This window comes from Musa acuminata, chromosome BXJ3-2 (assembly GCF_036884655.1).
Source record: "Musa acuminata AAA Group cultivar baxijiao chromosome BXJ3-2, Cavendish_Baxijiao_AAA, whole genome shotgun sequence".
Classification (NCBI taxonomy): Eukaryota; Viridiplantae; Streptophyta; class Magnoliopsida; order Zingiberales; family Musaceae; genus Musa; species Musa acuminata.
Window position 1 is genome coordinate 23,072,312 of NC_088350.1, and position 27,715 is coordinate 23,100,026.

Sequence of the window (27,715 nt, forward strand, 5' to 3'; positions counted from 1 at the left end):
TCGAGCAGTACATATATAGATAGATGAGCAAGAAAGGACATTCCATGTGGCAGTGGAGTCATGGACCAAAACCATGTGCTGATTGGATAAGCTAGCTGCCCTTGTAGTTGCATGTCTGGATTTTGGCGAAGACTCGCCTCTTGAGGTGGGGAAGACAACACGGAAACAGCCACATGGTAGCTGGGCCAATATCATTTTGTCCTTTTATATAAGATATGAAGCATGACAAGCTTACCAAATAGGCAGGTGCTCTTGAGATGAAGCATGATAGGATTAGCCTAGATGCTCTTGTTCATTGTATAATGCAAGACATTATATGTAAGACATCATATAGTTTAATTGGTAAAAATTTTGACAATATATCGTAAGATACCTAAATTTCGTCTTCACTACTTATATTTTATTATTATTATTATTATTATTATTATTATTATTTTGGGACATAACACGAGTTGCTGCTCATGAGTGCCACAATTACAAAGATGTTGATGTACGAATATGCTAATGTTTTCTAAAAGCTAAGTGCATGTGATAATGTCCCTCTAACTTGGAGTTTCTTCTTTCTTGGTGGATCATGCATGGCAATCATTGTTGACAAGCATCATTGTCTAGTATCAGAAGGAAAGAAAAACCATGGTGAATCTGTATCTTTCTTCGGTATCGTTTGGTGAGAGGCAGAGTCATGTGCTTGGGAGACCTGAAAACGATCTGAGAGTTACCCTTGTTGAACTGGTTGGATCCATGCCTCATTGATAGTGATGCTTATCTGAACAGTTATCATCCTATTGTGGCTTGTGGCTATCTTTCTGTGACATGCTATCGTACATGCCATGCAACGTTTGATATTCTGTCTGCTTCCAACTTGCACTTCTTTTTTCTATATTTTTGAAGATCTTTCTGGAATGCAGTTCGATACAACTCACCGAAGACTCTTGCCATCCATGAGAGAGAAAGAAAGAGAGAGAGAGAGAGAGAGAGAGAATTGTGATGTCACATGGAACTGGGGCTTGAGAAAGACCCACTTGTACCAATGGACAGTTTCTTCAGACAAGGAGGGCAAGCTTGTTGTTTGCTGTTCCAACTTACTTTGGCATCTGGTGCTTTTTACTTTACCTACATGTTTGGGGAGGGGCAACCATGCGTCTATGGATGCAATCTATCCACGAACTATTTCATGAAGGCTTTTTAGGTGGACGAATCTGAACTGCAAGAGTTCCTGGATACGTATCATAGATCCTATATATCGGGTGTGAGAATCCGATATCCGACCCAAAATGTTGGATGTCAATCCTCATTTGGATCTGTATAACTATCAGTTCCGGGTCCATGTGGATGCAATCTGAGTCCGACCCGGTAACGTTCCTGCTCATAGCGTCGCCGGTCTTTGGTGTGGACTGAAATCCGGACAGACATCGGTTGGTCGACCGCATCGAGGGAGAAGGGAGTATGGGCGGCGGCGGAGGGCACGGTGAGAGCACGACGTACAAGGGCTTCACCATCCACCACCCCAAGCGGTGGCACGTCGTGACCGGGAAGGGCCTCTGCGCCATCATGTGGTAACTTCATCTTCCCCCCAGCCGCGAACCCTAACCCTCTGCATCCCTCTTTCCTTTAATTGTGATGTGATACGTGGTGTCGATTTTGGTGATGTGATCTGGTACTATTAGATGATGAATTCGTGAGAAAAACCTAATTCTCCCGCTTTTGGGGTTATCCTAATCCCTGATCTATTTGTCATCGTGGTCCTTGGACCGTATTTTAGAACCTGTAATCTCGATCTCGACTTTCTTGATCTTGGTATATGCATCGTAGACACTAACCACCAATATCTCGCATATACAGTGCTAATCTAAGCTCTCTTTGCGACTTGGACGCATCCCCTGGTAACACTATTTTACTGTTATCATTTGTATCTTTAGGAGAGTCAGAAATCATAAGAAACTTTAATAAGTTATTTATTTGGATAGTTCATATTGATCTATTGCTGAAGACCATTTGATTGGTTCTATTGTTCTTTGTGGCATTCCATCTGTCACATATTTGACTAAGTATGGGAAGTTGTCGCCAGATGATGCTTATTCTGTAACCAGTCGTCTGATTATTGATTTGTCAAGTCCAGAAACACTTGCAAAGCTCATTTCCCAATTAGAAGCAAACTGCAAGTTTTAACTGATTCTCTTTTTTTCGTGCTCACCAAAACCATCTTTATCAGCTATCTGACTTCTTTACATTTCTCAATAATAGCTTCCTTCCAACATGAATTGGAATATTATATCAGGGAGATGTCTATGCTATATTTAGCAAAAAAAAAATATTTTAATAAAATAAGTATTGACTGCATCATATAAATATATAATTTAGCAAATGACTATTATATATGTTATGCAAAAGATTCATGCAAGTATACAATAGTGTGCACTAACCCTTCCTAGATCGTGCATTGGCAAGAACCTTGCACACCAATTAAAGTTGGTTGATTCTTGATTTTGATTGATTTTGACAAGAGGTTGGGAAATTGGTCAAAATTAAATTCTGACAAATATGGATCCAGTGCATCATACTGGATGCGGTTCATACTAGGAAATATTCTCCTAATCAGTTGGTTACTGTCTTGAAGCACAAAGGGCCTGTAGCTGAAAATTAATTTATCCCAGAAATTACTCCATTCCCTTACTCTCATACCAAATTTCATTTTTCAGTTTTGTGTGTCTCTATTGGCAAAAGGTTTTCATTGAAGACATTTACTATGAAAACTCTCTCTCTTTCTCTCTCTCTCCCTTGGTTTCTGTGACTTACGAAACTACTGCTGATGATTGCAAGAATATGTTGTGCTCTTGAAGCATGATGTCAGGACTTGGGATAGAAACCACTCAATGTATATATATTGATAGAAAATCTTAAAAGCTAGATAGGATACCACAGTGGGATTGTGCCTTCACAAAACATTGATTTAGAATAACAGATAAATTGTCAAACACTGCTGAAAAATATGTTTTAGGTAACAATCCAAACTTTTATATGGAAATATCTCTCTGTGAAAGAAATAGAAAGTGTCATTTATTTGATTAATCAACAATATAATATCATAACAATGGAGATATGAATTAAGGTGTCTATTATGGTGCATCAATTTCTGATCAATCTTTGAGCAAGAAATAAAGATATATGGGAAGTAATGCACCTGTGCAGCAGTTGTATGTAATTTATCTTTAAGATCCAAAAGTGACAGTGAAATATATATTGGAGAATATTCTTGTGCCGTGTGTGAGTAGTGTCTGTTGTTATCTTTTCTTCTTTAAATGGTCCTCGTGCCATCGGTCTGGCATTATCATTTGGATATGAATTTGATATTCTGATACAAGATTATACATGTTTGGATGTGTATCTACTGTTTTCCTTATACAAGATTATACATGTTTATTCATGTCTTTTCTAATTGATGCGAAGACATTGTTACCATTCGCGTCACTACAAATAATTAATCATTTTCAACTCAATCACATTTTTTTTGTATGATTTAAGTCTAAGAATAAATAGGTCCTCTTTTTGGTTGATAAATGTTTTCATATCCTTCATTATCTGTTTAAATTAACTATGTTAAGTGATCCTGTGTTTTATGATCTTGTTAGACTTGTATGGTATGGAGAATTGGTCAGGTTTGGACTTCTAGAATTGAAAATTACCTTTTTGATGATGTATCTTCTTCTGAATGCAATTTTCATTTTCGCCCTTGAGTGTGATGGAAGAAGATGTGCAAAGGCTCTGGTGCATAAAGTTGTCTCCACCGGCTTTGACTACAATGTTGGCATCTGATTTTCTGGGACATAGCAAGTGTCGACAGCTTGCATATGACTTGTAGATGCCATTGAGTTGAAAGAACTAGTTATTCTTGAAGTGTAGTAATTAGCATAGAAACAATGTAACCCAGTTGCAGATATTTCCGTTTGCAGGTTTTGGGTACTTTACAGGGCTAAGCAAGATGGTCCAGTAGTATTGGTAATTTCTCTTTTGGAATATAACTACATCCACTGACTCCTTGCCATTTAATAATTTTAATATAAAATTATGATACCATAACTTTGTTCATAGGGTTGGCATCATCCTTGGGAAGGACATGGTGACCACTCTCATGACCATGAGGTACGACAGTGCAACTTATGCCTTGAGTTCATCGGATGCCTCCATAGACATGGAAATATTTCGTAATTTTGTTTGTGCTTTTACATGTGTGAAAATTACGTGTCTTCTTTCTGCTTGACTTAGAATACGTTGACATATGAGCATTAAGAACCATACATATTTCTTTTTGTTTGCATTGTTTGCCTAACTTCAGTTGCCTTATCACCTCTAGTAAAGAAGAAAACCTCTTAATAACTTTGTGCATGTATTGTGTTTGGCTTGGGCCAGTTAATTGCTAGGTTTTTCTGGGCTATTTCCAGTGTACCTTGTTTAGTAAATCTAGTATCACATCACTATCAATTTTAGTTATGAGAGATTAAAAGGGAGATCCTGTGCATGATTTCAGTCGATGCAAGGGTGATGTGCTTACCATTACACTCTCAGTTGTTGCAAGACGCCAGTGATATTTCATCATCTAACCGGTTTACTCCTGTTAAGAACACGCATGCTACTGGTTTTGCACAGATAAATTGAAGTTCTTGATTAATAAAGTTGGCATTTCAACTTCCATGTCACGCAGGCATCTCACTAGGGTCCTCATTGAGGCTACAGAGGGAGTCCAGCTTGTTTCACTGGAGTGCTTACCGAATAAAGTTGGGTGTGAGATATGGATCTGAGATAAAGATGGTCGTCTTTGTCTCCTGTTTACTGACAACTCATTTCATTTGATTTTATTATCTTCTTTATATGTGACAGGTTGATTCTGATATATTAAATGAGTTTGACAACTCATTTAAAGAGTCATCCCTTCTTGTGGCAAAAGGAAGCAATGGCCATTCCCCAAAGTTAAAGTGAGCATCCATTGCCATACACTAGGAACCGCTCGTTTAAAGAGTCAGAATAATTGGATCACTTTATTATTGTGGTGAGCTCTCACTATCATCTATGTCTGCCTAACTTTTTGGCTTTGCCAAACAATCATCACATGTTTTGTCGCTATTTATTGCTCATTATATCATTCTCTGTTAGCTTCTAGTTCGTCTTTGGTTGATCAAGATGACGAGGGAACAAGATTCGCCGAAAAGCAACACTAGCCTTTTGAATAAAAATGTCTCTAAAGCTCTTTATCACTGTGTTCTTTAATGCCGATAGAATTAGTTTTACCTGGAAACTTTTTTTCTTTAGTCCTGATGCATCAAATATATATATATATATATATATATATATATATATATATATATATATATATATATATATATATATATATATATATATATATATATATATATTTCCGAATTTGTGTGCTATCTATTTTAATAAGAACGGTGCACGTGCGCAACACATGACTCAACTAGAATAACTATATAAACATATCTTCTCTTGCCGAATTCGTCAACTAATCTCGAGTGCTGTATTATCTTCTCTCAGTGTTTGAAAAAATGGCGATGATTCTGGATTTCTTCCTAACGAACTACCTACCGAAGCTGGCAAACTTCATCGAGGGTGAGATCTGCAAGGTGCTACAGGTGGGGGACGAGCTCCAGAAGTTGCAGGAGACGCTGGAGAGGATCGGCGGTTTCTTGGAATCCGCAGAACGGAAGAGGCTCACGGACTCCGACATCGGCAGATGGGTGAGAGAGCTGAAGGACGTCATGTACGACGCCGACGACATCATCGACCTCTGCATAGTCAAAGGTGAGAGGCTGTTGGAAGGCCAGCCTCTGGCTTCAGCTATAAGCTTCTCCTTCGCTTCCCCTTGTTCTTACTTCAGATGCGTGAAGCTTCGCCATCAAATCAGTAGCAAGATCCAAGGGCTCAATAGCAGACTGAAGCAGATCAAGGAGGACAGGTCAATTCTTCCGAGACTAGAGCAAGTTCCCCAAGAACATAGAGCAAGCTCCCGAGAAACGTCTTTCCTAGAGGTTAAGACTGACGTCGTAGGGACACGGGTGGAAGATGATGCCCGAAATCTAATCAAGTTGATACTGGAGAACGACAAACAAAAGTATCGGGTATTCGGGATTGTCGGTATGGGTGGGATTGGCAAGACCACTCTGGCACGGAAGATATACAACGATGAATGGATAAAGGAGAACTTCCCCATACGAATTTGGTTGTATGTCTCCAACAATTACTCGGAGAACCAGTTGCTGAAAGAGGTAATTAGATGTGCAGGAGGGGACACTGATGGTTTTGAATCCGCAGCGACACTTCAGACTCGAGTAGTCTCTCTCCTGTCGACAAACTCCCTTATAGTACTGGATGACGTATGGTGTTCAGATGTGTGGGAGAATTTACTCAGGAAACCTGTAATGAATGGAGAAGGTAGCAGCAAGATCGTGGTTACCACCAGAGATGCCGGCATCGCCAGAAGCATGAATGCTTGCATCCACCATGTTGAGCAAATGGACGAAGAGAGTGGCTGGGAACTGCTCCGAAAGATGGCTCTCGGAGATGGTACGGAGGATGAGATCTCTACGTTGAAAGAGATTGGGGTTGAGATCGTCAAAAGATGCGACGGGCTTCCTCTTGCAATCAAAGTTATCGCAGGGGTTCTTAGAAAGGCAGAGGCGAGCAAGGAAGCGTGGGAAGCGGTTCTCAGAAGTGACTCGTGGCATATGAACCAGATCGACAAGGAGGAGCTACCGGCGGCTTTGCACTTGAGCTACGCCGACCTACCGTCTCATCTCAAACCATGCTTCCTTTACTGTTCTTTGTACATACCCTACAGCATTAGTTGTCACGATCTTGCTCGGGCTTGGGTGGCCGAAGGATTCATTGGAGCAGATGATGGAGAAAGATTAATGGAGGATATAGCCGAGGACTACTACTGGGAGCTGATCTCCAGGAACCTTCTACAACCAGATCCGAGAAGTATGGATGGGGACCGGTGCACGATGCATGATCTCCTGAGGTCCCTCGCTCACTTTTTGATGGAAGGAGAGGGCATTTTGTTCAACGATGGTGCCAGGTTGCATACGAGCCCTCTGACAAAGGTCCGTCGGCTGTCGATGGTTAACATCGGCGAAAGATTACAACTTCCTGAAGTGATACTGAAGCAGAACTGCTTGAGGACCTTAATTCTCCACGACTCTCCCAAGACCAGGATGGTCAATGATGTACTTGTAAGGTTAGAGCATCTACGAGTCTTGGACGTGTCCGATTCATGCATCGAGGGCCTTCCGGATTCCATCGGCAAGCTGTTGCATCTGAGGTACTTGGATCTTGATCGAACCAACATACGAAGGATACCAGAATCCATTGGAAGCCTTGCAAACCTGCAAACCCTGAACATCGCCGAGTGCAAATGCTTGGATCAACTTCCCAAGTCCATCATGATGCTGCGCAGTCTGAGATGTCTTCGGCTCAAGCGTACACCACTCACCCATCTGCCGAAAGGGATAAGCAAATTGGAGAACCTCATCGCTCTCGGAGGACTAATCATCGGCTGTGGCGAGTACGCGACCGGACCTGACGAGGGGTGCCAGTTGGAGGAGCTGCGATCTCTATCCAAGCTGAGATATGTGAGGATACACAACTTGGAGAGGGCAGTTGAAGGAGGAGGCGAAGTGCTCGCGAACAAGCCCTTCCTCAAGCGTTTGCTTCTGTCATGGGACAATCAAGCACCAGTGTGGCAGGAGCAGATGCAGAGAGCAGAGGTGACGTGCGACTCGCTGTGCCCTCCACCCAGCTTACGCGAGTTGAACATTAAGGAGTTCCCATATCAGCGGTTCCCGATCTGGTTTCGTTCAGCCTCCGTGGATGCTTCTTTCCCTAACCTGTCGTATTTGATGCTCAGTCACTTCCCTTCATGTGCAGAGCTTCCTCCTCTGGGCCGGCTGCCGAAGCTAAAATTCCTTTCTATTAGGGAGGCAGATGCGGTTGTGGCCATTGGGCCTGAAATCCTCGGCCATATTCCTCCAGGAGCTGCCGCGTTCCCCAAACTGGAGGTGATGCAGTTCGTTGACATGCGCAACTGGGAACAATGGTCATCATGCATGACAGAGGAAGACAGTCATGGAGAAAGACTTCAACTGCTGCCTAATCTACAGAAGTGTTATCTCATCGACTGTCCAAAGCTGACAGCTGTTCCAGGAGGCCTACGTCGTGCCACGAGATTGAAGTTGCTTAAGATTCGGAGTAATCACAGATTGACGGAGATCATGAACCTGGCCTTCTTGGATGAGCTCCATGTCAATAGTAATCAAGGCTTGCAAAGGATATCCGACCTTCCTTCGCTGAGGTATCTGGCCATCAGCGACTGCCCGCAGATGGTGTGTGTGGAGAATCTCGACTCGCTGCAGCACCTGGTCCTCGAATGCTCGCCATCAACGGTGCATCTTCCCCGGTGGTTGCCGCTGCTGATGGAGCAGCACCGGAGCGAAGGTGCGAGTTTCAAGAAATTTGAGTTGCAGTGCAGCTTACCGCTGCTGGAGAGTTGCCGCCGGAACGAGGCGAATTGGGATGTTGTGCAGCAGATCCCAGATGTCAGAATCCGTACCAAAGATGGCAGCAGATTCATATGGTACACGAAGGATCCTCAGCTGTATAGTACAAATGCAGGATTAGCATGAGAGAAGCCTCGTCGTCGTTCCTGTTAGTCTTCTTGTCTGTTCTTCCTTTTGGTGTGTAGCGTTTGCTGCATGTGCTTTGAGTTCTTGGCGTTGAATCTACCATTTCTGTCGGATCTGTGCTAATATGACTGGTGCAAGTGACACCATCGTCTCTCCACGCTCCTCTCGTTGCCGCCGACCTCCTTGTTGACACCACCGTCGGGCTTGGATAGCCTAAGCATTCGCTGTTCCGACCAGTACCTCTTCGTCGGCGGAGAAGAAGGTCCTTTGTGTTGTACTCGTCTACTGTTGATTAACGGTTGAGATTAAACCATTTTTTCGTTCAATTGTAGTGCATCGTGTTAAGTTCTTGGTCGATAAGTGACTATCAAATAGCTCTAGCAACATTATTACTTTCTAGAGCAAAAATCAAAAGATCAGTTATAATCTTATTTCTAATGCAGCCAATCTTCCTATATACATCTTATAAAATTGAAGTGCAAAAAAGAGGCTAGAGAGATTAAGAGTATAACATCATGATTAATTTCATGTTTAAAATGAATAATATTAATATTAACTTATAAGGGATTGATGAGTGTAATAAGTGTATTATTATTATTTTTAATTTAGGTAGACTAATATTAATATCAGATTAAACATTTTAGTTTAGGTTAGACGAAATAGATAAGCCAATTAGTCTATCAGGCTTAGTCGTGATATTTGGTATCATAACCGATCTAGTATTTAGGTAATGGTAAGAGACCTTAAGCATACACGATACTAGTGTTTGATTTAGGCTATATTGATTTTGACGATGAAGTCCCACATCGAAAGTGGATAAGATTAAGAATGATTTATAAGATTCTAATAAGTGTATTATTATTATTTTTAACTTAAGTATTTTGATCAGTGATTTATGTCTGATGGACTAACTAGTCTACCAAACCCGGGTCATGACAAAAGTTCTCAAAGTTTATATTATTTATGTGTTATTTTCTTTTTGTCATAGTTTACCTTAGGAGGAGGGGATGAAAATGACGTAAAAGTCTTTTGTGGCTCGGAGAAGAGAATTATCTAAGGAAAAAAAAAGGAGAAGATTAAAATATGAACTTCTTATACAATGATGATTATAGCCAATAAACTAAGGAATTGTGGCAAAGGGTTAAAAAGGACCCTTAAAAGATGTGTGATATTAATATGCCTCGTCTAAAGCTTAGATTGTTACAATAACGGAGTGGACCTATAATGAAAAATTAATTATTAGTTTCTTCTAATGCTTCAAGAGTTAGATTGGCGTGGTTATATCAAGAACTAGTGTGGGTCAAAAAGGTATAATCTCGATTTCATTACGGTACATCTTGAGATGTCTCAAGGATATACTGAGATAGTAATGTTATAGTGAGTCAGCCAAAATGGATATATGTCGATAAATTTTAATTAGTTCTGCACATCATTCCCTCATTAAGAATGCATAATCAGAGAGGAAAATGTTATGACAATGACCAACACATAATTTTTCTTTTTTTAAGAAGATACTATAGGAAAATATATTTTAGAATAATAATCTTAAGTAAATTCGTAAAGATACTAGAAACAATGCTATAGAGAAAAGGGGTCCATTTCGTGACTAAAAGCCCTTTTTAGCATTGACGCATTTCGTTCGTAGTGAGGCTCGGATATGTCTGTCGATCAGGTATAGGCTATTAGAGTCACTCGCTTCTTACAACTAAAGTGGTCATTATTATTTCTTTTGCCCATATACAACATTAGCACCTGAACTAAAATTAAGAGAAAATGTTATTCATGTCTTGATCATCCCGATTTGGTCGAAACTCATATATGCAAGATTGTCTAAAGTGCCTTCGAGATAAAAATGATAAGCTCCTAAGATGCCACCTAAACCAAAACCATGGTTGGGAGAGGTTTCCCGATCCAGTCCTTCCGATATTCAAGTTAATAGCCTGAGATATGTGAGTACCGATGTGAATTCTCATTTCTCTATGTTAAAGGTGAGTTTTTATACATAATCGTAGAGAGCAAGAATAAAACCTGAGATTGACTTTCTGATTATAAATAATAAGAAGGAAGCTTGCGATTGCCTTTCTTATCATAAATGATAAGAACGAAGTTTATGATTATCTTCCTAATCATAAATAACAAGAAGGAAGCTTCATCTTCTCCTTTTTTAATCGTCATGTGGCGATGACATATCGAATGATTAGCCGATAATATATCCCCTATCATTTGTCCATCATCCCAAATGCATGTTTCAAAGTTCTTGCAAGAGGGGCTTGAAGTATAACATTTAGGATTTTCTCTCGTGGGTCAGGTTTTTCTAACTCAAGTACCTTGGGTACATTTGGTCTTATACTTTTGTCATGGCATATTTCTTGTCATAGCAAATTTCTTGTTATGCAGGTTAGGTTTTCTCGACCTACGCACATCATGCATATTTTACTTTGTACCTTCGTTGTGATAGATTTCTCTTCACACGGGTTGGGTTTTCCTGACTCATGCATCTCGAGCACATTTTATCTTATACCTCTATTGTGATAGATTTCTCTTCACGTGGGTCAAGTTTTCTTGACTCATGCACTTCGGACATATTTTATCTTGTGCCTCCGTTGTGGTGGATTTCTTTTCACGCGGGTCGAGTTTTCTCGACTCATGCATCTCGAGCACATTTTACCTTTTTGCCTTTATCGTGATAGATTTCTCTTTATGCGGGTCAAGTTTTTTTAACTCACACACTTCGAGCACATTTTACCTTATGCCTCCGTTGTAGCGGATTTCTCTTCACATGGGTTGAGTTTTCTTGACTTATGCGCCTCAAGCATATTTTATTTTATGCCTTTGTAGCGGCAGATTTCTCGTCACGTAGGTCAGGTTTTCCCAACTTATGCATTTCGAGTATATTTTACCTTGTCTCCACCGCGACATATTTCTCTCCACATGGGTCAGGTTTTCTTAACTCACATGCCTCGGGCATATTTACTTTGTGTCTCCACCATGATAGATTTTTTTTCATGTGAGTCGAGCTTTCTTAACTCACATGCCTCGGGCATATTTACTTTGTGTCTCCACCATGATAGATTTTTTTTCATGTGAGTCGAGCTTTCTTAACTCACATGCTTCAAACATATTTTACCTTATGCCTTCATTGTAACATATTTCTCTTCACGTAGGTTAAGTTTTCTTAACTCACATGCCTCAAACACATTTTACCTTATGCCTTCATTGTGATAGATTTCTCTTCAAACGGGTTGGGTTTTCTTGATATGCGATTCATATATATTTTACTTTGTGCCTCCATCGTAATAGATTTTTCTTCATGCGGGTTAGGTTTTCTCGACTCATGTGCCTTTGACACATTTTACCTTATGCCTCCACTATAACAGATTTCTCTTCAGGTGGGTCGGGTTTTTCGACTCATGCACTTCGGACACATTTTACCTTGTGTCTTTGTCATAGCAGATTTCTCTTCACACGGGTTAGGTTTTTTTAACTCAAGTACATCAGGCATATTTTTATCTTATGCCTCCATCATGATATATTTCTCTTCATACGGGTCATGCTTTCTCGACTTATGCGCTTCGAACATATTTTACCTCATCCCTCTTTTTAATCCTCTGTAGTCTTATGATTGTGATCCACTATAGACATGAGTATGCTAGTCATAGGTGCCCTATAAGCCAATCACATGAGTGATGATATGTATGACACGCTACACAGTCTTTTTACTTATTATTATTATTGATATTTTCTCACTTTATATTACATGTTGCATATATTATGATATTCATGGATCTATGCAATGAGAATCGGATCGTAGTGAGATCATGATAATGAGACTGATTCACCGTTAAATACATACCCTAAATAATTCTGATTGTAAGTTACTCGAGAGGGATATCGAGATAACCGGACGAACTGGTGTGCTATATACTCATCCATATGATGGAGGCAGCTAATATCATAGCTACTCGTGTGGAGACACTAGGAATATAGTATAGGTGCTCATTAGAGAATGAGTTTACTATCAGGTATAAATGTTTATCTTTAACATAGAGAAAGAGAACCATTTGCATCGGCCCTCGTATATCTTGGGTAATTAACTTGGGTTTCGGAGGGATCGAGTTGAGAACCCCCCCCCGACCTTGGTCTTGGTGTAGTGGCATTTTTAAAGCTTGTCGTTTTTACTTTAGAGGCGCTTCGGACAACCTAGTGCATGTGGGTCCATACTGCATCGGGCCTATCAAGATTTCAACGATATTTTCTCATAATATTTTGACACTAAAAGGAGGGTCTGATGTCGTAAGAATATTTACTTACCAATCCTACCCCTGACCTACAATACTTTCACTCGAGGGGCAACAACCTCCCTTTCTGCACGTGGATGCATCCACCTTTACACAAACACCGACACGATACTAATATCCGTTCAATGATCCAAGGGCGACCCTAAGTTCCTTGCTCGTCCCTACTGAAGCGTTCCTCGACCTCACCCAATAGATGCAGACACTGATGAGCATAATACAAAAGTTGTTGCTTCGATCTTTCCCCAACTAACCCAACAAGCGGTGTCATCACCTTAGTCACGATCAACAATTCAATTGTTGGGAAATCTAAAGCAACATCACATGCATAAACAAAAGAATAGAAAACAAAATTTTTAGATTTTCACAGAAAATAGTTTCTTATCGTCGTGCGAAGATTAGTACGTAAAAACTCGTAAAACCAAAAAAACTGCACGTGTTAAGGGATATGTGTTACTTAGAGAGATCGTATATCCCTAAAATCCTACAGATCTATGGGAGAGAATAAAGGAGGTCAACTGTTCTATTCTTTAGCGGTGATCCACATAGTAGATGCGGTGAAAACGCTCCTCAAATTACTGTACAAACCTCTTCTTCACGAGCACAACAGGATCAAGAAGGGGGTCGACCCTTCTTGCTGTCCACATACCTCAAACAAAGGTTATTGGCTAAGGAGGAAAGGGAGAGAGGAGAATATAATATGGTAGCCAAAAGGGGCCTATCCTATGCCCTTTTAGTTTCTTTCTATTTATAGAGGTCCTTATCAACTTTACCTTAATGGATCTTATCCTATCGTGTACTAAATCTCCATCCAATTACTCAAACCTCTTGAATTAGTGGATCTTTACCCAATAATATGTCATTGGTTCTTATTGGATCTTATCCATAAGATCCAATAATTCATATGTTTTTTGGATATCCAATAAGATAAGAGTTCAAACATATATCTCATATCCGAATCTCTACTCGTCGCAATACCTGCCATATGTGTGTGACCCTCTAAGCCCAATATCAAGCTGACCATAAGTCATACCTATTATACCTCCTTCTGACTTAGTGAATTAGGATCTCTTATAATAATTTACTCGATTCATCGACTACGAGCATACTATGCCACTATGTCATAATTCTCAAACGATACAGGGGGATCCAATCCATTGACTTGTCTATCCTTAGTTACTATGTATCTATAGCCCCTCATTCATCTAATATCCTAGAGACCGTATATCGAGTATGGTGTTGTCAGACCCATATGGAATCTACTTGAGTCTCACTCTAATCAGATTCACTTGAAGAACTCTTTATCTCTCAATCCGAATGACTCTAGCTAGGGATTTACTTAAGCAAGAACACATAGGATATTCCTCTCATGACACCGAGAGTAATTGATCATCTATCAATACTCAATTGTCATCGTAAGGTTGGCTACCACTCACGATAACCGGTTGTGCTAGATTTAGAACTTCCAAACCTAGAAGTCTGGTATCAAAGAGTGGAGTACTCATATAGGACATCCTTTGTGTCTCAAGTTTAAGGACCAAACATACAATTGAGATCACGAAATTATTATTTAACAATGAGCATCTTAACTATCCAGCATTCCACGTACGAATCAAGGATAAGAAGGAAGCATTACCTTTTCGGTCATAAATGATAAGTAAAAAATTTACGATCATCTTTCTCATCATAAATGATAAGGAATATTATCTTTCTCTTTCTTTTATAAGAATGACGTATCAGATAATTAACTAATAATGTATCTCGTATCTGATATCATTACCGATATTATGACCTAAAGCAAAAGATGGAATCTCCTTTCCAAAGTCCTGAGTAATTTCACATGTACAAATGTTAGTATATGCAAACACGTCCCAGTCTCTCTGTGTACGAACACGATAAGACCCGATATCACAGGCAGATCGAGCCAAGTTTTTTGGATGCTGAGTAGGAAATCGAAAATGTCAACTTAAAAGAGTAACATTAATTATGTGAGGATTGGTCTATCCCTTCAATCAATTACCACCCAAATTGTTCTAAATTGCTTTATATTACGATTTTTAGTTGACTCCTCGGGAACGCATCGGCTACGCAGCAGCAGACGAGGCATACGGTTCCCCGAGCACATACACCTCACACGCACGGGGAAGAAGAGGACAGCAGGAATCTCCGGTGACTAAAATAAGGCATCTATTCTAAGCCATGCAGGCATGCGTCTACCGGAACGAAGGAGAAGAACCTACTAACCTTGGTTGGCTTGATGCACATTCCATTAGTTTAATGCATGATGCCATGGCACTCGTGTACCACTACAGAATGGTTTCTCCATGCGTTGAGCTGCCTTGTGCTGTTTCATTGATGGGGCCATCTGAGGTTTTTGGACGCCACCTCTTCCCAAAAGTCATTACAGCTTTGTTCCCCACCTCATCGGGAACTCGGATCGCCAACCCAAGAAATGCCGTCTCACCCTCCGACTGACATCTTTGCTTTGTCTCCACATCCATCTCTCTCTCTACCGTTTCTCCATTTCTTTATGATGTTTCCTTCCTTCTTCATCGCCGAGGGAAAACCCAAATGCACACACAGTCGTAGAACTCGTGGGCAGTGAGCGACAAGAAACGCCGCACGTGGATCCGAAACCACAGGCGCATATGATCGCTCCGGGAATCCACCGCCGGTACAAGTGGCAAGGAGACATCAGGAATCTCGACCCAACAGAGAAGAAAGAACCTCGCCATTTGTTTTGTCTGATCTCTGTCGATTGTATACTAAATCAAATAGCAAAAGACCAGGAAAAAGAATTGCCAAATCATCACTAACCAATTGTGATATGATTCCTAAAACAAAAAATCAAACATGAGATGTTGCTTGCAAGAATTTTGTTCTAATTTTGTTCTACCATTATTATGATTTAAACATCTACAAGATGGTTCATAAAGTAAATTATATATTTATTATTTCATTGACTGTACGTGGAGACTCACAAAAGATCGACACGAGCCTACAACAAATGGATAACAAAAGAGGCAGAGACAGATGGGATCCGTGGTCCTGCTTTTATGCGTTGCCATGCTTCCAGATCTCGATTTGCATTGTTGACATGGTTGGATCTTGCTGTTCTGCCATTTATTATCTCTCCTCCATCCCCGTCCTCTTCCTAACTCATTCTTCATTTATGCAGACAAGCTTTGGCCATCTTAAGATAAAATCCAGTAATTTGCGATGCTCATAAGTTACACGATCTTTATCTAGTTTAAGTTAAACACGAGATCAACTACAATTGAGCATGGATTAGATTAGACCTTGGTTTATTAGCTGATACCCTTAGCTACTACTTCTCACCCCCTCCAACCTGTAATGACTTAGATCAGACTACTAAACTATGCGTTTTATTAGTAGAGACCACGAGATAATGTTGGGTCGCCACGTGTTCCGTCCCACGTCTGTTCCCTCTCCGCGCAGAACGGCGAGTGGAGTCCTGAGCGCCAGCCCATTCCGTGTTTCCTCTGTTCTTTAATCCCATCTCATCTCCGACGCACTCCTTTCTCTACTTATAAATCCCGTTTCCTCTCCTCTCTCTCCACCGATCAGCAGAAGAAGCCAAAGATCAGACAGACAGTTAAGCAAGCATACCCGAGATTGGAAAGACGAGATGATCTCCGGATTCCGCCGCTCCCTCTCTTTATCGGGCCTGAGCCCTAACGCCAGCCCCGCCCGCCGGCGTCCCCGCGACGCGCCCCGACACGCGCGTTCCGCCAGCCTCCCTTGCCGCTCCCAGTCCGCCCTCTCCCTCATCCAGGACGAGATACGCTCCGTACGCTCCGGCACCGCCTCCGATCTCGAGCGGATCGACCGCCTTCTCGCGGCACTCGACGACCTCCTCCGCCTCTCCCGGATCCAGGATCCCCTCCGCCGCTGCCCCGCCTTGGCCGATCGCCTCCTCGACGGCTTTCTCCGCCTCCTCGACGCCCAGGGCTCCTTCCGCTCCGCCGTCCTGGCGCTCGGGCAGCACCACGCGGAGGCCTGCACCGCAGTCAGGCGGCGCGACCCGGTGCGGCTCGCCTCCGCCGCCCGGTCCCTCCGGCGGGCGGAGAAGGAGCTCGTCCTGCTCGCCACGGCCATCAAGGATCTCACCAGATGTCCACCCTTCACCCCGGGGCTCTGGGCGGACGCGGCCGAGGCCGAGGTCGCAGGGATCGTCACTGAAGCGGTGGCGGCGACGGCGACCGCGATGTCGGCGGTTTACCTGGGGATCGCGGCGGTGTCGTCCGCAGCGGCATCAGCGGCGGCGGCCGCCTCGACGTCGAAAGACTCGTGGATGGTGTGGCCATTGAGGAGGCCGTCGCCATCGAAAAAGCGTGAAGCAGAGGAAGCGGAGATGGGGGCGATGGAGAAGCTGGAGGAGAGGATGGAGGGATTGGAGGAGGGAAGCGAGAGGGTGTTCAGGAGTTTGGTGAACATAAGAGTAGCCCTCCTCAACGCTCTTACTCCCTCTTTGTAGAATGGCGAACCAAAGAAACACGACCGAAGAGTGTACAGACGATGAGGATCAAAGGGGAATGAGATCATGTTTTCTCTCTTCATAAATGGAACGGTTTTGACTAATATAATTTGAATCGTTGTTGTTACCTCCACTCTTCAATTAACACCATTTTAATGCATTATGGAAACATATTATGAAGGAATATGACTCTAAACTAACTATTAATCTAAATTATCAGTCTATTTGCGTCGCTACATGTTCAGATCCAACCTTCCAACCCCATTCCATAGAAAATTTAAGTATATATATATATATATATATATGTCAACTTGCAACTCATATGTCAATAGAACTTTTAGATTACTTAATTGACTCATAATATCTTGAAGGTCATTCCTATATTACTTCTATATCAATATCTCAAATGAATAAGTCTTTTAACCATAAAAAAATTATTTTATGAGATTTTCCTCTTGTATAAGTTTATCAACTTCATCTACAAATAATATTCATTTGTTCCTTAAGATAGATGATGGAATACATTATTGTCAATCCCCTGTTTGATCAATCTGATAATTTTTTCATTCATCTGTTCCCACTCTTTATCTATTTTTCATTTGGTTTTGACCTTCTATGCTTTAATTAAATTATATAAATCTTTATAAAATGACGTTCCAGATAGAATAATTAATTATTATTAATTAAAATATAGTACTATCTCAATCTTTCATTTGATTCATACAAGAATTTGATATCACTTTGGTGTGAGAAGAGAGATGCCGCGAATCTATGGAAGCAATAAACACCATAACTTATATAATTTAACCACCAAATATGAGATTGTAAATACTAAACAAATTACGAGAGAAGATTGATATGAAAATTCATTCAACATGAATAATGAGATTAAATATTTTTTTAGTTTAATCGGATGATATCAAACACTATATGAAAACAGATACTTAGATGAGGTTCATAAAAATCATAGAGAAAAACTAAGTAGAAAAAAAATCTCAAAATACACACTAATATTTAGAGAGTATGGGTCTATCTAAATCATCATATCAGAAAATAATGACAATTGGGTTTGAACTATCTAAAAAATCATGGAATATTTTTTTTCCTGTGTATGGTGGCTCTATTTTTGATTTTTCATCTAACCCTATATTAAGTTAGCATTTTAATTAATCCTATGGATCTCACTGCTTAGCTCGTGGACGAGACCACCCAAAAACAAGTTCTCTCGTTCCCCATAGATCAAGACTAATTTAAAGTACATTTACAATAGTATATATACTTGGTGAATTTTGTTAGAATTAGAATACATTAATCGGAGAATGGGGTAGAATTGGGTTTACACTGATTACATGGAATTTTAGTTGTCTTATAAACTCGTATAACATTGCTTTAAATACAAAGAAATATAAATGAGAATCTTGGATTTAATTTTATTAAGGAGATTTCGATGGTTGCTTTTTCTTGATATCGTTGACTTTCATGAATACTTGGAAAAGTATTCCAAAATTACAAAATAGATTATTTCAATTATGATTTGGTTTTAATTGCATGGAACAACTGATTTATAATTACCCGCTAAATACAAAAAAAAATCAATGGAATTTAATATCATGGATTAACACCATTAGCATATTACATACAAAATCATACCATTAGCAATGGCCACTTTGTGCTGTTTCTCTTCTTCTTCTTCTTCTTCTTGATTATGATTTAAGGGGAAGCAGAATGGAAGCTCAACCTCCATTTCAGTTGTGGTCTTCTCTTGTAATCCTCTTGTCTGGAACTTATTATGATTAAGGGAATGTTGTATCTTATTATTTCTTGAAATTTCGTAAATAGACATGGTAATAAATTAACTCTTCATGATTAATTGCATATTAATCCTTGAGAACCATATTTTATGTAGGTTCAAGCTTGTCCTACTATAGTTTCTTGACTCTTATTCCATTTTATTATCATTCATTTTAAATCATATATATATATATATATATATATATATATATATATATATATATATATATTGACATCAACAAAATCATAAAATAGTAACAATAGAGAAGAATAATAGAGAAGACACTTTAAAAAAATAACTCATATTAAACATCATTATAGCTTACAATCTTTCAGAGATTTATATCTTTCTTTTGCCTCTATTTATCTCCTATTCCAATAACATGACTAAAGCTTTATATGAGTGATAAACTCAAGACTTTTACTTCAACAATGAAAGAAACCTCAATCTTAACTAAAATTCCTAAACCAAATTCACATCTAATTACAGATTTTTATTTAATATTCCAACAACGTTTTTTCCTATATTTGTATTGGTCATCTTCAATTAATTAAATAATATAAAAATAAACAATAATAAAGTGAGATTTTAGAGCTGATATGCAAATACAAGAGAGTACGAAGATGCAAGGTATTATTATATGTAAACAATTTCCTATACATGTAGCTATGATATAGTTATTTCGACAAAATGTTCCATACAAGCTAACGACAAAGCACTATATATATATATATATAGAGAGAGAGAGAGAGAGAGAGAGAGAGAGTGTGTGTGTGTGTGTAGATTATACCTCAACAAAGTCTAAAAATACCTATTTGAACACAGCCAAGGCTACTTTTCACCCACTTCTGCAAACAAGAGAAAGAACTCAGTTCTACTGCTAAGAAAAAAAGATATAGAAGAGATTAGAAGCAGAGAAGAATCAGATAAAAGAGAAAAAAGATAAAAATATAGATAGAAGTATGTTTGGTTTCATAAAAACCTAATCCTATTACTGTCATAAATTTCTCACACGCTAAATAATAACAAAACAGAAAAACACACTTGCATACCAACCAAGGCCTACGTGAAGACAACAAAAGTCTTCATATTTATTATTTGGATCCTCTCATTATATTTTGTAATTATTGAATTTATTTTTACATTAAAAATAAGTTAAATATTAATTTATAATGATTTGATAGGTATATTATTACTGGTTTTAGTTTAACCATTTTGAATTAGTAGTATAAGCTCAATGATAGTTAACATGTCATTTGTCCGAGATTGGATTAATAATTAGTATATTATAACATAACGGATGAACTTTGATGAGAACGATAAATCCTTAAGTGAGAAAATACCCTATTTAACCATTAGATCATATCGTGATGAAACGAAAGCCTCGATTATACGACCCGAAATCTTTGAACACAAGATACCAAAAAATATATTCATCTAGTATAATATATAATCACACTTATCCTCCGATTAACATGGCATTAATTTGATAATTTGATGATTTCCTATCTGTCACGAACTATACTACCCATTAACTTGGACCATATGACACAAAATACTTAAACCAAGGTAAATAATATATTTATCTGACCTTATAAGTTTATTTTAAATGCATTTAAGTTTACACATTTTGATTTGATTTCCTGCATCCATATTTACGATTAGTATTCATAACAGGACGATAATGTTTTGACGTTGTTGTATGTGACAAATGGGCTCTTTCATCCGTGCAAGTAATGGATTAAGCGACGTGGTTTGTCTCAGTCACGGAAGAGGTCAGTGCACTTAAAGGCAATTATTACCAACAAAGTGTATAATATACAGTTGGAACACTGTGTGCAGTTCAAGTCATGTTGAGGACGAGTGCAAAGTTCATCGAACCGACCCCAAGCGTGAAAGCAAGTGCATGAACCAGTCTTGAGGAAACGACGCAGAAATCCCACTTTGGGCGGACATAATGCCGCCATGGAGGTGTATAGCAAGAAAACTTTATAGCATCACGCTCCAACCTAATCACCTTTCCTCCTCCGGCGACCAGAAGTGCACAGAATAAAAGGAGAGGAACTAGGTCATCGATAATAGCTATCGGAGAACTGACGTAAGAACAATGTAACATCTGTATGACATGTGAGAGAACTAGGTTACCAATCTACACTCATCATCGTTTGTCAGTCCAACACTATACAGAATAATACGGATCAAAGTCATACCATAGAAGTCTTGATAGATCAACCCACAACGTAGGGGATTGTACGGGTCGGCTACTTGCATGAATGTATTGTAGGAGGTATGAGCGACCTTCGTAGTCGTAATTTTCTCTGACCAACTTTGTAGGTATAAAAATTGGTCCTCTATACTTAGAGGAGACTGATCTCAAAAAGCACCCACTATATATAGAATCAATTTTTCATCAGCTTAAGCATTGAAGAGGTTTGATTGAGAATCCCTTCCCATATCGACCTATTGTGTAGGGTTTCAATGGAAATCGAATATATTTCAGCTTCATCTCGGGATAATCTCATAATCTCCCTCGCCAATTCTTATTCGATCTCAACCACTCCATCCCTCCATTGAGAAGACTCAATAGACGATTTCACGCCTTCAAGACAAAACAAAACCATATCGACTCCCGATCCATGACATTAAGTTATTAATATTTTGACGTAAAAAAGAGATCTATAAGCCTTTGGCTCTCTTATCTAACGAGCACTAATAAGAATATTTAATTTTATATTGATTGAAGAGTAGAAGAATCAAGGGTTTATAAGTTCATAGAATCATTTTAACTTTTAATTTTTTTGAGACTCGTAAATCTTGAAATGATAAAATCATATATGGGTATATTTAAAATAAATAATTCCTTCTAAATTTATAGAATCATATCAATAATGATCAAATATTAACTTACCAAATCCTATTAGAGATCAGATCTCCTCTTTTATCAAATCCTATTCGAGATCAGATCTCCTCTTGGAAAAGACCAGCCATGCGTGGCCAATGCAAAGCAGGTCAAAGCAGCGACACGGCCCTTCTTCCCCACTCTCCTGGAAGCTCACCCCCAACAGCAGCACCACCTTATCTACAAGCTTGGAGCTTTTACACGTTGGGACAGAAAAGTTGAGCACGTAAAGTCTCTCTCGTCCATGTCGAGTTACATGCGTGTATGTTACGGCCACTTACAGTGGTTCCCGTCTCCATCCTCGGGGTCAAATGCCTGCAACTTTCGTTATGCTTTGGCGGCCAGAAAACGTTAGGGTTGGGTGAAGCAAAATGAAGGGGAAGAATGAGGATAGTCGAGTGGTCCAAGTACCAAGTGATTGGAAACATTGATGAACTGTAGTGAAATGGTCATGGATTGTGATAGGCAAACAAATTCCATTTTGCGTTATTATCTCATGTTGATGTGGTATTGTGATAGCCATGCACTTGTTATCTTCGCAAAATTATCTACCCAAAACGCATCGATGTTATTGTGCCACGCCAACTTTGTAATGTGCATGTCCTCATCAACCATGCTACTAATTAAATAGACAAATGAGTTTTATTGAGTTATGTGGCATCAATAATTATTAAGAAAACATTAGTTCACAGGTGGCCATTATTTTGTCCAAAAATTATAATGTTATTTGTGTGGCCAAAAATGTTATACTTAATCTGAAAATTAAGGTTTCAAATACACAAAAATGTCTTATGTCATGAAAATCACATGTAGCCAATCCTTATCGAATGCTTTCTTCAATCCGTAATCGATCAAAAAATAAAACTCATAGTTTGGTAGGAGAGATCATGTAAGTATTATTTTATTTTATTTTTGATGGTAGCAGAACACATGACATATATACGAAGAATATATAACATCTATAAAGTTGATCGACCGTCTATAATTATTCAAAAATAATTATCGCATCACAAAACTTTCCATCTCTATAATTTTTTTTCTTAGTTCGACTTTAATTTAAGTAAAGAAACTCCCTAATTTAAACAATAAAATTAACATCTTTACTATAAGTTGCATTTCATATTTATGTTTTTTTCTTTCTTAATTAAAACTCTTAAATAAAGTAAGGACAGAGATGGCCAACAATAGCCGATGAGATAAGATTAGGGATAATTTCATCTCTTAAAAAATAACAAACGTTCTATGGAAATAAAATAAAAAGAAAACACTTTATAAGAAAAAAAATAAAAACATGATGTTTTAAAATATTTACCTAAAAAATTTCATATATGTGATTTTTTTATTAATTAAACTCTAATTTAAGTAAGTTAGAAAATCCTTAATTATACATTTTTAGTATTTATACTACATTCAATCACTAGAGATAATTTTTTTTTCCTTTTTTGCTTAGGGAAAAAAAGGAAACTAAGTTGGAGAGCTGCTATCAAACTTACCTCACACCCTGGTGTCATCCATGAAATAAGAAAATTGAAAGCTCCACCTTCTTAGGGATGATCGGAGGGTCATCAAAGGTTATCAATAATGTCTCGTATTCTAAAATCAAAATACTGATTTGAAACCAAGTTCAACCTTTTCCTTCTTTTTAGATGGGCCCAACGTGCACCAAGAGTCGAGTCGATTCCAATGGGTCCCATTTATCGATCCACTGCAGCCGGTCGAGTCTTATCTCCACACATTTGACCAAATGTGCATTTGTGTGTTCATCGTCAGTGGCCATTGTACACACGACAACATGTCCTGCTACGGTCAAACAAGGATTGTGACACCATGTTTTCGTCGTAATCCTAAGACAATACTTTACACTCTCGCTAGTGATTTCGGGTTTCCGTCAGCTCAATAAAGATAGGAGGAGACCACAGTTTTCCCTAACGCACACCAAACACATTCATCCGCATCCGCATCCACGTTCGATGTCACGACAATGGTCACCCCAATTTCTCGTGGCAGTCATGTCGCCTACAGTCCCCCAATCACGTGCTCCCATGCGGCAATCGGGCTTGATGGAACCCGAACTCAATGCCGATGGAACCACACACGTACACCGATTAAAAGATATCAATGGACGGGACGCCCGTATTAATAATGCATTCATTTTGATGTGCCTTCGAATCACATGGCGCAGACGCTTTATGACGGGGAATGAAGGAGCGGTGGCGGTGGCGGTGCCGCTACAGCAGTTGGTGGCGCGTACACGGCTGTAGTGTGTCCGGTGTGCGATGGGGGTGGGGGCCGCGGTTAGCCGTGGCGGCGCATCACGGTGGTTGCGCCGTTGCTATCCGTCGGATGGCCCCTTCCGCCTCATCCACCGGAACGAAAGGCACGCCTTGATGGCGGAAGGCGATCCTAACGGCATTAATTAGACCGGCGAATATCGCTGTGGATTAAGTATATTCGCCCACAGGGACATGTGAGGCCACCGTTCGTTCTCATATGCGATCTGCAACATTTTGATGCACTTTAATTGGAGATTTTGGTCCAATTACATGCCGCGATCGCAGGAAATTGGAGTCCCGTCTCGAGTCCGAGTCCGGTGTCCGGCACACCTCGAAAATGGCGATCAGGTTCGGCACGCATCTCGCAGCGGGAGCCTGGGACGCCGACACGTCTCCCACCCGGGTCCCGGTAATGATGAGGGCGACGTCGGCAGGAAGGGGGCGTGACATCACGTCCCGGCGATGGAACGGCCTTACGCAGTTGCATGCCGCTGCGAGTTCTCGTCGCCGGCAGATTTATGCGGTGAAAGATTTAAAATGATTAATTTAGGCTGGGAAAAAAAAATGTAAATAAAGGTGGTCATGAGTATTGTGCCGCCGGCCACGAGGTAGACTAGCATCTAAACAGAAGATCTCCATTGTGAACCTAAGCTGTAACTGTTACATGAGATGACAATGGAAGCGGCAATAAAGCAGATGCAGATGTTTAATATTGCATTCCTTCTGCACGAGGGAGACAAAAATGCTATAAATGTTTGTTTAATTTTAGAATTTAATATAAAAATCGTTTTTTTAATGTCGAAACAGATGAAGTCGCAGTAATTACAGATTTTTAGGAACTAGATGTGTATCTGTAAAGTGTAGAATGAGGTTGGAGACGACATTGGAAACCCTTGCAGGCTCTTGAAACCGAGGGAATCATGGCAGGATTCGGGCCGCTGCAGGAAGGAAACAGAGGTGCAGGTCATCAGCAGCAGAAACACCATCTCTTCTTAATCAGACCAGCAACACCAGCATTAAATTTGCCTCCCTACCGAGTTGGAGATAAGAGCACAAGTGCAGAGAGATCCTCTGCATGAGCTCACACGGTCACAGTGTCACGCTCACCCACCTTCAGCTCAGCCGTCTGCGAGAATGTAGGTGGCGATGGCGAAGGGAGGAATCGGCTTTTTACTGAAGGGATCCTCCTCCCTCCTCTTTTGGCAATCATCCAGCTACAGTATTGTGCTACCCCTCCTCCTGCCACTAGTTCGCTTGCCACCACCCCCCATGTAGCTTCTGCCCCCCCTACCCGACGCAGTTAATGGCCACAGCAGAGCGGATATATAAGACAAGTGCATAGAGATGTAGGCGTGTAGAGGTACTAAACTGTGGGGGTGTGCGAGTTTCCGAGGGAGACGGACGGTTTACACGTGTGGATGACTACGGTGGTCATGATTGCCTGGTACTAAACCCGAGGTGCCGTGGTGGCTGATTTCTCTCCGTTTTATATTGATCTTTGGAGAATATTTCCTTGAGATATGATACTATACCATAACATTCATTCTTCCTGTATTCTACTGTGTATATACTTTTTGAGTTTGCCATATCGTTCCATCTTTTTCGATTGATGAAAAGTACGCAAGAGAATGACATCTGCATTTACGTGGGCGAGAGAAAGACCACTCTTTTTCTCTCTCCGCCTTTTTTTTTTGTTAGACAGGGGTGAAAGGGTTATATGTAGGGATTCGAGGCTCTCTAAAGGCTCGGCCCGGGGAGCGGAAGTCTACAGTTCCAAAGCAAAGGCCAGGGAGTAGGAGGAAAGGTGTGGAGGGGGGAGTTGGGAGATGGAGGAGATCACGGTCGGGAAGTCGAGGTTCAAGAGGGTGTGCGTGTTCTGTGGGAGCAGCACCGGGAAGAGGAACTGTTACCAAGATGCAGCCGTGGAGCTTGGAAAGGAACTGGTAGCTTTCACGGTGTCCACCTTCGTGTTCTTCTTCTCTGCCGCGCAGCGCAGCTGAGGAGACTTGTCTTCTGCGTGCAGGTGGCGAGGAAGGTCGATCTGGTGTATGGAGGGGGCAGTGTGGGGCTGATGGGCTTGGTCTCCGAAGCTGTTCATACTGGTGGAGGCCATGTCATTGGGTCAGTACAGCCTTCCCTTTAGTCGCCTACCTGTTTCTTCTCCTCTAACGTTAGCTCTTCTTTATCCTACAGGATCATCCCAAGAACTCTGATGTCCAAAGAGGTAGTCATATTCATTTTTTTCTTCCTCCAAATTCTTACTGCAGATGCCATGTCTGTCGACTGTTGATTCGTGTTTGTGTCGGGGGGGTGGGATTAGATTACGGGGGAGACGTTTGGGGAAGTGAAGCCGGTGGCCAGCATGCACCAGCGCAAGGCCGAAATGGCCCGCCACTCTGACGCCTTCATCGCACTACCTGGTCCTATTCTCATCTTTCTCCATCAAGTACTTTTGCAACCCACTACTGCCCAGTCTTATCCCATACTGATGATACTGTCCGTCATTGCTTTTAGGTGGGTATGGAACACTGGAGGAGCTGCTGGAGGTCATCACCTGGGCTCAGCTCGGCATCCACAACAAACCCGTAAGCATTTTCCAACCTCGAGGATCCATTATCCACCGTCGTCTCGTACGCTAACAAGCCCAAGCGTGGTTCAAGGTTGGCTTGCTTAATGTGGACGGCTACTACAACTCTCTGCTGGCCTTCATAGACAAGGCCGTGGAGGATGGTTTCATCCAACCTTACCAGCGTCACATCTTCGTCTCCGCTCCCAACGCAAAAGACCTCGTCCAAAAGCTCGAGGTAATATAATAACCTCTCTATACCTTTAAGCTCTTGGCAGAGACTCCCATCACCCATGTAATGTTCCGGTGTGGACCTCCCCTTCCTCCGAAAGTTAGGCTGTTGCTCCACTTGTCAAGCAGGAATACGTGCCCGTCGAGGATGCTCTGATCGCCAAACTGAGCTGGGAGATGGAGCAGGTGGGACTAAACTCCACCCTTCAAGCTGAGATCGCCCGGTAGCAACGCCGGAGAACAGAAACCATGCATCGATCTCCGATGTGTTTTGGTGCTTTTGGCTATTTTGTTTGGTGGACGGGGAAAGAAGCATAGCGTTTGTATGTACTAAGCGCCGGTATTCCTCGCGATTGCACCTTTTTGTTTGTATCTCCTCTTACAGCTATAATTGCATGTAGTACTTTAGTGCTACTTGGCTACTGCTGCCAGCACAGGTTCACAGTCTGTGCCTTATCTTTGGTGCTT

General features: G+C 40.7%; 3 protein-coding genes across 6 annotated transcripts; all 3 read left to right on the forward strand.

Moving 5' to 3' along the window:
• The first annotated feature begins 1,291 nt into the window (after positions 1–1,291).
• LOC103971241 (putative disease resistance protein RGA3) lies at positions 1,292–9,019 on the forward strand. 4 transcript variants are annotated; one of them, XM_065138742.1, is made up of 6 exons: positions 1,292–1,556; positions 3,951–3,996; positions 4,090–4,140; positions 4,700–4,772; positions 4,876–5,044; positions 5,548–9,019. In XM_065138742.1, the coding sequence occupies exon 6, from the start codon at positions 5,559–5,561 to the stop codon at positions 8,691–8,693; it is 3,135 nt and encodes a 1,044-aa protein (XP_064994814.1). In that variant the 5' UTR covers positions 1,292–1,556; positions 3,951–3,996; positions 4,090–4,140; positions 4,700–4,772; positions 4,876–5,044; positions 5,548–5,558; the 3' UTR covers positions 8,694–9,019. The 4 variants fall into 4 exon arrangements, with proteins under 4 accessions (XP_064994814.1, XP_064994815.1, XP_064994813.1 ...); XM_065138743.1 differs by having other exon boundaries at positions 3,935–3,996; positions 4,700–5,044; XM_065138741.1 differs by having other exon boundaries at positions 4,700–5,044.
• A 7,618-nt stretch (positions 9,020–16,637) lies between these two features.
• On the forward strand, positions 16,638–17,486 carry LOC135631524 (uncharacterized). The gene has a single exon (XM_065139261.1). The coding sequence runs from the start codon at positions 16,638–16,640 to the stop codon at positions 17,484–17,486; it is 849 nt and encodes a 282-aa protein (XP_064995333.1).
• An 8,702-nt stretch (positions 17,487–26,188) lies between these two features.
• On the forward strand, positions 26,189–27,689 carry LOC103971263 (cytokinin riboside 5'-monophosphate phosphoribohydrolase LOG1). The gene is made up of 7 exons (XM_009385253.3): positions 26,189–26,393; positions 26,474–26,571; positions 26,644–26,674; positions 26,771–26,870; positions 26,965–27,035; positions 27,111–27,254; positions 27,377–27,689. The coding sequence occupies exons 1-7, from the start codon at positions 26,277–26,279 to the stop codon at positions 27,473–27,475; spliced, it is 660 nt and encodes a 219-aa protein (XP_009383528.1). The 5' UTR covers positions 26,189–26,276; the 3' UTR covers positions 27,476–27,689.
• The last annotated feature ends 26 nt before the right edge of the window (positions 27,690–27,715 follow it).

Bases quoted from the DNA above. Each gene is read 5' to 3' on its own strand.
- LOC103971263 (XM_009385253.3), top strand. From the start codon at position 26,277: ATGGAGGAGATCACGGTCGGGAAGTCGAGGTTCAAGAGGGTGTGCGTG. The intron at 27,036-27,110 runs GTAAGCATTTTC...GCGTGGTTCAAG, and splicing joins TCGGCATCCACAACAAACCC to GTTGGCTTGCTTAATGTGGA. The intron at 27,255-27,376 runs GTAATATAATAA...CTTGTCAAGCAG, and splicing joins ACCTCGTCCAAAAGCTCGAG to GAATACGTGCCCGTCGAGGA.
- LOC103971241 (XM_065138743.1), top strand. From the start codon at position 5,559: ATGGCGATGATTCTGGATTTCTTCCTAACGAACTACCTACCGAAGCTG.
- LOC135631524 (XM_065139261.1), top strand. From the start codon at position 16,638: ATGATCTCCGGATTCCGCCGCTCCCTCTCTTTATCGGGCCTGAGCCCT.